The sequence below is a fragment of the Falco peregrinus genome, chromosome 16, assembly GCF_023634155.1.
Source record: "Falco peregrinus isolate bFalPer1 chromosome 16, bFalPer1.pri, whole genome shotgun sequence".
Lineage (NCBI taxonomy): Eukaryota > Metazoa > Chordata > Aves > Falconiformes > Falconidae > Falco > Falco peregrinus.
The window spans coordinates 691480-704002 of NC_073736.1; the positions used below are offsets into that span (position 1 = coordinate 691480).

The window sequence follows — 12523 nt, forward strand, 5'->3', positions numbered from 1 at the left end:
ACAGGATTGCTGTCAGTCCACTTTAGGCCTGTGCTGGCTGTCTCATTGGGTCTGTAAAATGCAGCGAGGCACTCGGGGAGCCCTGGTAGGATGCACTGGCAAAGGCAACAGCTGTGCAAACTGGGGCATGAACAGCCTTGTGGGGGAAGCTGGGGCTGAGAAGCAGGTCAGGCCACAGGGACCTTTGGTAGTGTGGTGCAGGGGCAGCCTGGGTCGCAGGGGTCTTGTGGGAGTGAATACTTTTTGTGCTGGCAGGAACTGTGCTGGGGGGAAAAAGGGAACAGCCCGCTGGGAGGGAAGAGGACTTGGCGTGTGAGGAGGGGGCACAGTGCCCATCCTGGGGTGGGGATGGGACCAGGCAGAGGAGGAGGGCTAGGCTGGGGGGACGGGAGCTGAGGATCAAGCTGAATACAACAGGTTGCCCCAGGGGAGAAGTTTTGGGGGTGCGTAGTGAGATCATGGGAGCTGCTTGGGACTGCTCTTTGTGTGTGTCACTGCTTGCCTGATCCGGCAGCTGCTCCCTGCCCTGGTGGTGGGATCTGGCCAGCATCTCCCAGATCCTTGCCAACACCGTTGTCCTCTCAGCGCCCTCTTTGCATCTCTCCCTGGCACTGCTGTCACAGGTGAAGGCTTTTGTGAGTTTTACTGTTCAGATGGACAGTATCCCTCTGTGCCTCTGGCTTAATTTAGGGATGGGGTTTGGGTGGTTGCTCTTTGAGTGGCTATCTTTTCACTGGGGTGTTAGAAACACTAAAATGTCATGTTTCTGCCACTCTTCCAGGAACTATTTTAGGCCATTAGATAATGCTTTGTTCCCCTGTATTTTATAGAAAGGAAGAGAATGGGAGATGAAACATTTCAGTCTGCATTCAGCAAAACATTTGGGCTCAAGTGAAAATGATGGAATTTTGGGACGTTTCCAGCAAATCCAGTTTTTCCACCCCAACTTTTCTCATTTCAGTTGCTGACCCTATCTGCATGTTCCTGACCTTGGCAGGATTATCCCATCCCTGGCCAGGCTTTGCTGCTGTTGGAGGTGGCTTGGTTGCCTTAGGCTGGCTGTGTTGCTTTACATGTAGTGCTGCAGGGACACAAAAACTGTGCTCCTGCACTGCCAGACATGCCATCTTGTTCAAAGCCCAGGGTGCCTGTTTGCAGGCTCTCAGGGCATGCTCACACCTCTGGTAGTGTTGTGCTCGACATGGATTTAAAGCTCTTGTTCCTTCACTGCAAAGGTGCTCTGTGTCCTTCAAGGAGAGGGAGCAGAGCTAAAATTGGGAAATTCTTTGTTTCTGCTTCTCTGGCATGAGGAGAGGACTGGGTTATTCTATAAGCACATGGAAAGGAACTTTGACTGTCTTAAATAGGCACTGAGTATGGAAGAAACTTGTGCATACACCCTAGTAGCAGGGGAAGAGCTTTAAATAGGACTTATGTCTTCCAGCATGCTCACACACATTCCTTCTCCTGGGCCAATGCATGCCAGAGAGAGTGCATAGCACAGTGGGGGTCTTTCCCACATCAGTACCCTGGAAAGGGAGCGTGGAGGGGAGAGGTGAGTGTCTCATCAGGAAGGTTGCAGGTGCAGGTGGTTCTGACCTGTGCAGGACAAATGATCCAGGGCATTGGGTTTCTCCGGAGACTCTCTTGTGCCTGGCTGTATTTATACTCAAATGGACCTGGCTGGCCTCATTCAGGGATCAGGGTTTGCAAGGCATGACAGGGTCGCTCGAGTTCCTGTGGGTTGTTACGGTCTTCAGGGCCAGGCAAGCTTCCAAGAGGAGATTAGCTGTGACCATGTTCTGTGGGGGATACCTGGCATCCGGGTTCAGTATGGTAGTACACATTCGTGTTCCCTGGGCCTATCTCTGCTGTATAGCTTCTAATAATAATAATAGCACAAAGCTGAGCTGCAGGAGTGAGACAGGGTCTTTTCCAGGCAGTTGGAGAGTGGTGAGTATCACTGTGCTCAACCTAGGGTAGATGAAAGTCAGGCTGGCTTGAGGCAGAGGGGGCTTTATGCTAAATTTTCTCACATCTCAAAACCATGTTCATTAGAAAAGGAAATCTGGGTACTCTGCAAATTGCTGGGTATTGTGTGCTCAACATCTAGCCCAGCAAGTTGATGGTTGTTGGAACATGTCTAGGTTTGTGGTGTCACTCCAGTATTCCAGGTCATTATGCGGCCAGGAGGACTTCAAGGCAGATGGGTGAGGAGTCTGGGGACCCTGGAGGACCACAGAGTTGCAAGGCACTAAGGGCCTAATTCCTGCTGCAAGGCAGACGTTGGGACTCTTGAATGCTGTGTGGCAGGAGGCTGCTGTAGAGAAAGAAGTGAGATTGCAGGACAAGGAGATGAGGAGAACGTTGAGGCTCTGGCTCAGTGGCAAGAGGCAGAGACACTGTGCCCAGTGACACTACATGTCTCTCTTTTGGTTCAATCTCTCCCACTGCATTTCTACCTAATAACAGTGCCAGACTCAGACTCTCAAGCAGCAAGCTGATTCTGGCTCCAGTTACAAGATAGGTCACCCTTCAAGGAGGGCTGCTGCTCATCTCACCCTGTCGGAGCAGGCAGGAAAGCCTCTAACCCCTGGACTCTGCCCCGTTAGCTGGAACACAGAGGGAAACAGCTTTCCCAGCTGACTTTATTTTTTGAAGTGTCATCAAGTTGATGGATAGAAAGGTCCAGAAAAGGCAAAATAACCCGTCATGAGTAGAGGACATAACTGACAGCACTTAGCCAGCTCAGCAGGCCAGTATGGGGAGAATGCTCCCTAGGTGCTCCTTGCCCCGTGGTTCTGGATTGGATAGTGGTATGGCTACCACAGCCCAAGGCAGGCCTCATCATAATTATCTGGAAAGCTGAGCTAATTAGTTGATTAACTAATGCATAGGGAAGCATCAATATGGCTTCAGGGCTTCTCGGCTGGGGTACTGAGTTTTGAGGGCTGTGCTGAGCTTTGTAGTGGCATGAATCTGTGTAGCTGAGCTGTAGGTGTTCCCACAGAGCATGTTCCTGGGAGCTGTTTTCCTTTGGAAGGTTTACACAAAGCGAGATAGGGATGCTGTGAAGTTGTCTTGTACTGGGACCTCTGTACCTGCTGGATGAGATTTACTGGTTTGCCCGGGATGGCAGGTTGGAAGTTACAGGTGGGGATGGGGATGAGAGATCTCAAAACAGTTTCAGACCACTGGCTGTGGTCTGAAGTGATATTGTCTGGTAGGACAATGGAGAGAAGAGGCTGGAGGATAGTGTGCTATTTACATCACTATTCATTGATTTACACTGTGTGTGGGTCTGGCCCAGTAGGCAGCTGGACCATTTTCATTTCCTCCATCTGCTTTTAGTTTCAGTGGCTTCCAGGGGTACAGGCAAGGCAAATAGATCAGGGGCAACTGAGATATACTTGTCAAGAAACATCATTAACCAGGGAACTCTGAGATTAGGATTGTGACCAAAAATGTTTCTTGAAGGTTTTCGTGTCATGCTGTTCCCAGCTGCCTTCTGGCAGCACGAGGCCACTAGATAAGTGAAAAAGACCGCTTTGCTTTTAGGTATGTGCATAGCTGCATGGTGTGGTGGCCACGCACAAGCACGTGAGATCTGCAGCAGGACCTGGATGTGACCAGCATAGGGGCAGTAAAAGATGATGGCTGTCATCTTCTGATCAGATATCTGCTGCACTCTCAGGGTATCACAGGGTGCCAGGTTTGGACCAGCATGCTGTCCCTGGGGTGAGAGCCTGGCTGTGGATGAGGTCCTGAAGCCAGAGCTTGGGGGTTCAGGAATGTGATAGCTGAAGCTTGACCATGAGGTTTTAGGGGCCCAGCAGTGCAGTGACAGCAGCAGGAGCCTGGGAGTGACCAAGTGCCTGTCCTAGGGCCTTTGGGGGAAAGAGCAAGTCACCCCATTTGCTCAGAGATGTCATAGAGCACAAACAGCACAATTCTGCCTTCTAGGAAGTGGGATGGAGCTCAGGCTGAGCACTCTGGTTACTCCCAGCCCATGGCACTCCTGGGGACAGTCATAGGACCACTGCCTGTGTTGGGGCACTGAGGCTATAGGACACCCAGCGATGTTAGTATCTGGATATTCTGCTAGAAGAGCCCCTGGCTGAACTGTCATGCCCCTAGATACCTTCTAGTCAGGGGAACGCGACCCACCTGAGATCTGCTGCTCAACAGCATCTCCCTCATGGATGCTGAATACAGAGGGAACCAGGGCCAGCACACTCCAAAGGGTGATGCTTTGGTTAAGTGCCTACATTGTGCAAGAAGGTCCTGACTCTTCAGGATTGTTCACTGAAGAATGAGGAGGGGAAACTACCAGCTCTCCAATCCACTCGTTATTCCTCCTCTGCAACCTTATAATTTTTGCTCCCTCCCCATGTGTCCCATGCCAAAGCTGTCCCTCTCCAGCATCCATGTGCTGTGTCCAGGCCCCGTGTCTCCTCCTGGCACATTCCCTCCCTCCCTGGGGACCCAAGAAGTGGTCAGCAACTGAGAATGTGCAGAGGATGGTCTGACTGCTCTGTCTGGTACTCTGCCCCGGTGGGAGGTAGTTTCCCCATAGCCAGTGGGGTTTCCCCACGCATACCCAGGCAGGACAGGGCAGGGGCAGGGCTGTACCTGCTTTTTCGTTCCCATCTCTACTCCTTAACGCTTCCTCTCAGACCCTTCGAGATCATCATCCTCCTGACCATCTTTGCCAACTGTGTTGCACTGGCCATCTACCTGCCGATGCCCGAGGATGACACCAATGTTGCCAACTCCAGCCTGGTAAGGCACAGCCCTTCCCACTGTCCTGCTGGACAGCCGGGTGCTCGGCTTTGAGGGTTCCGCAGGGTGGGTCGCTCAGTGTGGCATGGCGTGGGTGCAAGATGGTAATACCTGTAGTGAGGGCATCTGCTGATGCCCTGTGGGGTGCAGTCAGGCATTGTCAGTCCAGCAAGAAATGCAAAGCCATAGGGAGGCAGAGTGGTGGAGAAACCGCTATAAAATGGATTTTTCAGAGGGTCTGAAACCAACCCTAGGTTGAGATCAAAGGCAGCAGATTGGTGTGTGAAGTACACAGGAAGGAAGAATTGATGCCAAAAAGAGAACAAATTCCCTCATGTTTTTATCATGATACTTCCAAAAGGAAACATCCTGTTCCAGAAAGGCTCAAATGTTTTGTTTCAGCATTTTTTGAATAAATTTTTTTGACCTTTCATTTCAAAGTTGTATTTTAATTTTGGTACTTCTTATTTAAGAGAGAAAATAACCTTCTCTGTTAAGCAGAGAGGTTGCTTCTTTCCAATCAGTTATTCTTTTTTTTTCCTAGTCACCATTTTGCCTGGAATAAGATGTTTTGGTGTGACCCAAATCAATAGTTTGCACTATCTTTAGTTTCCCCACCCTTTTCCCCTCCTCAGATCCCCTTTGTGGTTCAATCCACATTGATTTCCATTGACAGTCTGACTTTGGTGACTGAATCAAAGCATCTAAATACACCCTTTATAAATTAAATGTTCTCTTCTGTCAAGTATAAATGAAATTTCTTCGATTTATATTTACTGTGTATTAGATGACTTATGTTATATCCTATTGTGGGATTTTTCAGCCTGTTGCCACGCCAACAGCCCTCTGTATCAGGAGCCTGGCAGCCCCAGGCTTCTGTTCTTTCATCCCCACTCTCCATGTCCCTTTGTCATCATGTTCTGGTGGCTTTGTGGGAGCAATCCCAGCTAAGAGTTAAGCCACAGCCCCATCACCTTGGGTGTCAGGCTGTGCTCTGCACAGGGCCTGCAGATAGTGCAGTAAAGGCTTGTTGGAGGTGCTTCTACCTGCAGCAGAGAGATGCTGTCACTTTTTTAATTGCCTCTCTTCGTTGCCCAGTCCTCTCTGGAGAGGATTGAGTTTATATAAAGACCTTTAAAATTGTTGAGGCAAAATGTGTGAGGGGAAACTGAGTCAGAGCATTGAGGACATTGCCCCGTGTTATTTGTGAAGGCAGGATCGAGGCTTGCTCTTAACAGAGCTCACCACTAACATCTGTGCAGGACCTTCTCCAGCCCAAGCTTCCTTCAGAGAAGCCTCCTGCATCCCAGGCACTTAATGCCAGGAAAGCCACTCTGCTCTAAAGCGGAGGGTCTCCAACAAGGAGAGTCTCTGGAAGGAGGATCTCCTGAGAGACCTCTGCTGCCACTTTCTTTCTGCAAGGTTGGAAAACCTGGAGAGAGCCACACTTGTGACTGTCTTTCCAGGACGACCAGGGGAAGATTTGCACACAAAGTTTACACTAGATTTAGAATCTGTTTCATGAAAGCTTTGTAACCAGAACTCTTTTTGGGGGGTGAAAAATGTATATTTAATAACCTGTAAATCTTCTATGAATCCATTTTGCCTTATCCTGAAAGAAATACAGTTGTTTAATTTCAACATATTTTGTTACTATTATTTTTAGATTAGATTTCTTCTGATTCAGAAGATGTTTTTTGTGATGCTCTTTTTGTATAATTTTGTCTAATTCTAATGAAATCAAAGTATTTTCTCTCACCCTGATAAAATGATTTTGACTTTTCAACTTGATCAAAAATTCACAGCATTTATTTTCACTTTGACTTGAATTTCCAAAATTGTCAATGAGCTCCAAATCATGCTTTCTTTCACTAGAAGCCTTGCTCCAGGAGCAAACAAGTTCAGAAATGTGTTTAGCAAGGCAGGTTGTTCAAGGGGATTCACCCAAGAAAATACAGATGTCTGCTTGTAAGCTGGCTGCCTGGACTCCATTTATGGTCAATGGAAAATAAAGGCAAATTTAGAGTAGAGTTTGTTTCCTAGGACGGTTGGCTCCCTCCTGCAGTTCTGGTGGGTGGAGTTTGACATGCTGCACACACTGAAGTACCTATTTTTCCCCACTAATGGGAAACAAGTGTGATGCTTAGAAGGAGGCCCCCCTTTCAGAGCACCCAAAAGCAGCTGGGCTTGAGTCCCGTATGCTTTGTAAGCATATCAGGTAGAACATGGGGCCTGGGGGGGGTTAGTGTCAGAGCTGGAGCTTTAGCTGTACAGAAGCCACTCTTAATAACACAGGTAGTGGTCTGTGTGTAGGCACCCTGTTAGTATCACAGATAATGGCTTTATGTTTAGGTAGAATGGATGTTCAATATAAAGGAGTATGCTTCTGAAAATCCCACCGTTCTGTGTTGCATTGGGTTGTATCCCACCAAAAGGCTATACCACCTCAGACCACTGGCGAGGATGCTTGTGAGATGTCTTTGTAGTCAGGAGCCTGGCTTCTCTTGCTCTGCTAACATCAGCACTTGCCCACAGTTTACAGCCAGATAAGCCAGGGGAACTGGACCCACAGCTGTAGGACAGGTGATGGGGGAGCCCCACAGCCAGCACTGATGGATCACTGCATAGAACCTTCATATTGGTCTTGTTAAGACTTTTCCTTGTACTAGGGGGGGTTACACCAGCAGGGCAGATCCAGCTCCATGTATGTGGCTGGATTTGCAAAGCACAACAATGAGCTGGTACTGTAAGGAAATCTGTACTTAGTGCCTCTTCCAGGATGGGTGGAACGTAGCCAGGTCGCAGAGGGCTGTCTGCTCGCTCTCTCTTGGCCCAGGTTTGAATGCTGCTGCTCACTGGCTGTACGTGGTGGGTAAACAGCACTGGAACTGGCCAAAGCACTGTTCATCTGGTTTGGGCTTCTCAAAGGGACCTCCAAAGAATAGCAAGTACCTTTTTATTCTGGGCAAGGGGTTTTTAGAGGGAGATCCCTGCTAGCCAGAGACCCTGATTCTGTCCTGCTGGATGAAGCGGGGCAGGAAGGGGTGGCATGCTGAGCCACCACACACCACTCCCTGGCCTGCAGCATGATCCCTTGCATCCCTTCATTGGTGCTACCAGGACCATGCCAGAGGCTATGGGGACCTGTTCTTAACAAACTGTGCCAGCAAAGCCACCACTTCCCAACTCAACAGCCAAAGGTGCCTGGCCCAGGGCACTGCACATGTCTGGTTCTCCTCCCTGCTGCCTCTGGTTCTCCTCCCTGCTGCCTCACCATCCCATTCTCCCATAACCTTCCTCTCACAGGCAACACTGATGTCTTCTCCTCATCCTCTCCAGCTGAGGGCTTGCTGGGTTTGTCCTGGAGACACCACACAGTCACCATGGGAGAAGGCAGCCTGCATTGTGGCTTGCTTTGTGCCCTGGGCTCCCAGGGAAGTGAGGCCTTGGGGTCACGTCTTCCTGACAGAGTGAACTGCTAGAAACTGGCCTGGGGGCTTTGCTGGGCAGAAGCATTGCACTCACTCCCAGGTGGGACCTGGCACCCTACTGCAGGGGCTCAGCACAGCCCTGCAGCTGCAGGGCCCAGAATAGCTCATCTTTCCCCGGAGTGTGGCCAAAGGCTGCCTGTGCCCATCTGGTTCTGCCTGTCACTGTGAGCACTGTCCTTGCTGCTGATGGCTCCTTCCAGACTGGGATTAAAATCCCTCTGAAGCAGCCAAGTGGATGGGGCTATTTATATTTCTGGTTTTCCATGGCCCCTCTCCTCCATCTGCAACCCATGAAGGGCAAGGAGCATCCCTGCTTGGACTCTGCATGGAATTGCACCCAGGAAGGCAGAAACATTCCTCTGAGACTAAACTGGGAATGGGTCTCCACCGGCGAAGCCTGCAGTGCTGCGAACACACCTTCCTTCCACAGTCCCTCTGGCTTACGCTCTGGCAAAATGCTGTCCATTTCAGAAACCAGGGCTAGGCCTCAGACAGAAGCATTGCTTGCTCAAATTACCATGTCCAAAAGTGTCCCTGTATGACTGTCACCCATGCAAGTGACAGTTCCTTGTTGGATCTGAGGGCAGCAATGGTAAGACCAGAGACCTAAGCAATGTGATTATTGGTGTTATCAGGGCTCTGTCTTCAAGGTTTTAGCTAAGGCAACTCAATGCCACTCACCTACACCTCTTATCAGTGACAGAACCCCCCTAGTCTGTCCCCAAAAGCCTGTCCTTGCAATCCCAGACATGTAAACACAACTATCGCGAGGATAATTTCAGGTACAGAAGGACTGCAGAGCCACACCAGCAGCCAGTGGTGTGGTGGGGAATCTCGCCTGCTGCAAATGGAGGAGAAATGGGGGAGCCTGGTGTGCGTGGGAGATCACAGATGGGTTGGCAGCATGGGCTGATCCAGAAACATGCAGGGGGCAGCCGTACATGGTGGTGATACCAATGGAGGTGACAGTCTGCTTTAATGGAGCATCCTCTCCTGCTTGCCTTTCCAATCCCCAGGAGAAGATTGAGTACGCCTTCCTGATCTTCTTTGCCATTGAGGCAATGCTCAAGATAATTGCCTATGGGTTTCTTTTCCATACGGATGCCTATCTCCGAAACGGCTGGAATGTGCTCGACTTCTCCATCGTGTCTTTAGGGTAATGCAAGGAGGGGAAGCTGCTGGTGCTCAGCCTGTGCCAGGCCTGGTCCATAGCCCATCAGCTACATCATCTTTTCTAGTGACTGCAGTGGGTTTGGGGGCAACTGGTAGGCTCAGTTAATGGCCTTCTCCCATGGGCCCCTTTTTCATGCCCTGACATCCCCTGGGTTCCTCTCTAACTCCTGTTTCTTCCTTTTCTGACTCCTTCATGCCTCTTTGGTCTACTTGCCCTGGAGAGTGGGAATGATGTGGGGTCCTCTGGGGTTTGGCACACAAGGAGAGGGTCCACTGGGCATCAGGGGGTGGGAGGGCCCCCAGCTGCTCTGCAGTGTGAGTAGCATCCAGTGGAGGGGTGCCCAGCCACAACTGTGCCCAGGAATTGGACTTAGCCAAGAGCTGTTCCCTGGATCAGGCTGAGTGTGGCTGGCAGAGCCCCATCCCTCACTTTCCTGCCTTCAGAGCTCTGAATCCTTAGCACAGATTTCTTGGTCTCCATCCTCATGCCTTTCTCTTTGTCCTTGTCCTTCCTTCTGCTTCTCCCCCTCCCTTCCCTGCTCTGTGCCCTGGCTCTTTCAGGCTTATCACCATGACCCTGGAGCAGGTCAATGCGAAGCAGGGAGGGACTTCAGGAGGAAAAGGCGGCTTTGACGTGAAGGCCCTGCGAGCGTTTCGTGTGCTGAGACCCCTGCGCCTGGTGTCCGGAGTGCCAAGTGGGTGCTGGGTGCCCTGCCAGCATGAAGGGCTGGCTGGGGGATTGAACCCCTGTACCTAGCCAGGGTGGGGGTGCCATGGGGCAGGTTTCTTGTTGCTGCTGGATCAAGCCCAGCCCCGAGGTGGGTGTAGAAGAGCCACAGGTTCTTGCTCATCCCTACAGCTTGCAGTTGTCAACAGTGGGGGGCTGCAGGCCAGAACACATATAGCTCCCTCCATGGCTGAGTCTCAGCACCTTTGAGTGGCCAGTGTGAAAGGGGCCAGGACCTCACTAGTTTCACAGGGTAGGGATCTCCTTCTCCCATAACTCATGTGAATACAACAAGGATGAGAGCAACAGAAAAAATGGAGAAGCGTGAAGCAGCCTCCAGCACTGCCTGGTGCCTGGCTCTGCTGTGGTCTTCCATATGCTTGCATAGTGGTTACAGAAAGAATTTCTCGCTTCAGAGATTTCAGTCCCAACCCACCTGTGCCCCTCTTCGCTTGGCACAGGGCATTTCAGAGGCTACTTGTCAGAGGGGCTGGCAGGAATGCAAGGTGCACCCAAAGCTGTTTAGGAAGTTGCTGACCTCTTCTTTCTCCTTGGTGCAGGCCTTCAGGTTGTCCTGAACTCCATCATCAAGGCCATGGTGCCCCTGCTGCACATTGCCTTGCTGGTCCTCTTCATGATCATCATCTATGCCATCGTCGGGCAAGAGCTTTTCAAGGGCAAGATGCACAAGACCTGCTACTACCTTGGGACAGGTGGGACTGGGCAGCGGGTTGATATAGCAAAGATGTCTCTGTGTGGCTGCAGTGGGGACCACACACAGATTCTGTGGGTAGCAGGCTGGTCTTGCCAGCATCAGGCCTGGGAGTGTGGCAGGACCAAAGGATGTTTGGTATAGCACATAGCTTGGTGACGGGACATGGTGTGAGGAGCTGGTGAAAGGGGCCCCCTTGGAAAACTTAATAGGAGGCTGGGAGGTGCTGGGACAAGCTCTACTTGGCATAACCTGCTGCTCATACCATGACTTTCCCCCTCAGATGTGATTGCCACGGTGGCATCAGAGAAGCCAGCTCCATGCACCAGCTCTGGCCATGGGCGACACTGCACCATCAATGGCACTGAGTGCCGAAGTGGCTGGCCGGGGCCCAACAATGGCATCACTCACTTCGATAACTTTGGCTTTGCCATGCTGACTGTCTATCAGTGCATCACCATGGAGGGCTGGACCGAAGTCCTCTACTGGGTAGGCTCCAGCAGCTGGGGCTTGGTGCCCAGCTCAGCAGAGGTGACTGCTGGTCCTGCCTCAGAGCAGGGAATTCCCTCCAGGACACAGGACCCCACAGCAGGACTAGGTCTCTCAGCCAATGAAAGACATCCTGCCCCTACCAAGGGGTAGTGTACTGTGATGCACATCCCGTAATGCACCAGGCATGTCTTCTGCATGTCTGCAGGCACTGCCCAAGCTGTCCTGCCCAAGCTGTCCTTGCTCTCCAGACAGAAGGGTGCTCCAGCTCCCACCTTTGTGAAGGGGTACAGTCCAGGCACATCAACAGCTGGCTGGTGGATACTTCTCCAGCAAAACCCCGTGTTTTGCAGTCCTTGGGACTTGCTGAGGCTTAGGCATGGGGCCGATGTTTAAATCTGCTCCCCAAATGCTTGTGTCTGGCTTCACCTCCACTAAAACCAGATGCAGTCATAAGGAGCCAGGACTCAGAGTCAGGTTTATCTGCTACCATCCCAAGCACTCACTTTAGAGGGGACAAAGCTCCCAGAGGCTCTTGAGGGTGCCCTAAGGGGTGACAGACAGTAAACTGTGTTCAGAATGCTTCATCTGCCTCTCTCCTTGCCAGGTAAATGATGCCATTGGGAATGAATGGCCCTGGATCTACTTTGTCAGCCTTATCTTGCTAGGCTCCTTCTTCGTTCTCAACCTGGTGCTAGGGGTGCTCAGTGGGTAAGTCCCACTCTGTCCTTTCTCTTTGCTAGCAGATCAGTGAGTGTGATCAGAATGTGGACATTGGCTGGTTTTGACTATACAAGAAGAAATCCTGGAAGTTTCTGTTCCTTTCCTCCCATTCTTCTTCCCTTTTTTTGCATTTTTTTTACTTAGAAACCCTGCACCTTGAGTTACTTTTTGTGTTACTGTCCATGACCACCTGAGGTTTTGGCTCCACACCTAACACAGAAATATTTTCCCTGTAGCACAAGCAGCTGTTTTCAAACACAGCCATGGAGCACATTATTAGGTGTTTGCAGTGTGGTCTGCCAGCACTTGGACTCAGAAAAAGCTGAGCAGGGAGCTCAAAGCAGCAGTCCTTACCCCACGGCTGTGGATCGAGACATCATTCTCACCAGTACCCACAGTGCTGCTTTCCTGTTGTAAGACACGATT

At 50.9% G+C, this 12523-nt stretch overlaps 1 protein-coding gene across 31 annotated transcripts in view; it reads left to right on the top strand.

Moving 5' to 3' along the window:
* Positions 1-12523, top strand: part of CACNA1S (calcium voltage-gated channel subunit alpha1 S) — a 71015-nt gene that overhangs the window by 25753 nt on the left and 32739 nt on the right. For 23 of the 31 annotated variants that reach the window (XR_008749974.1, XR_008749975.1, XR_008749973.1 and 20 more), the window contains 6 exons: positions 4677-4782; positions 9290-9429; positions 10008-10141; positions 10734-10886; positions 11169-11374; positions 11982-12085. Coding sequence is in view for 28 of the 31 variants with exons in the window: in XM_055819848.1 (XP_055675823.1) it covers positions 4677-4782; positions 9290-9429; positions 10008-10141; positions 10734-10886; positions 11169-11374; positions 11982-12085 (843 nt within the window). In the remaining 3 variants the exon portion in view is untranslated. Of the gene's footprint in view, positions 1-4676; positions 4783-9289; positions 9430-10007; positions 10142-10733; positions 10887-11168; positions 11375-11981; positions 12086-12523 lie in introns of those variants that run through there. The other 8 variants (XM_055819852.1, XM_055819857.1, XM_055819858.1 and 5 more) reach the window with 8 other exon arrangements.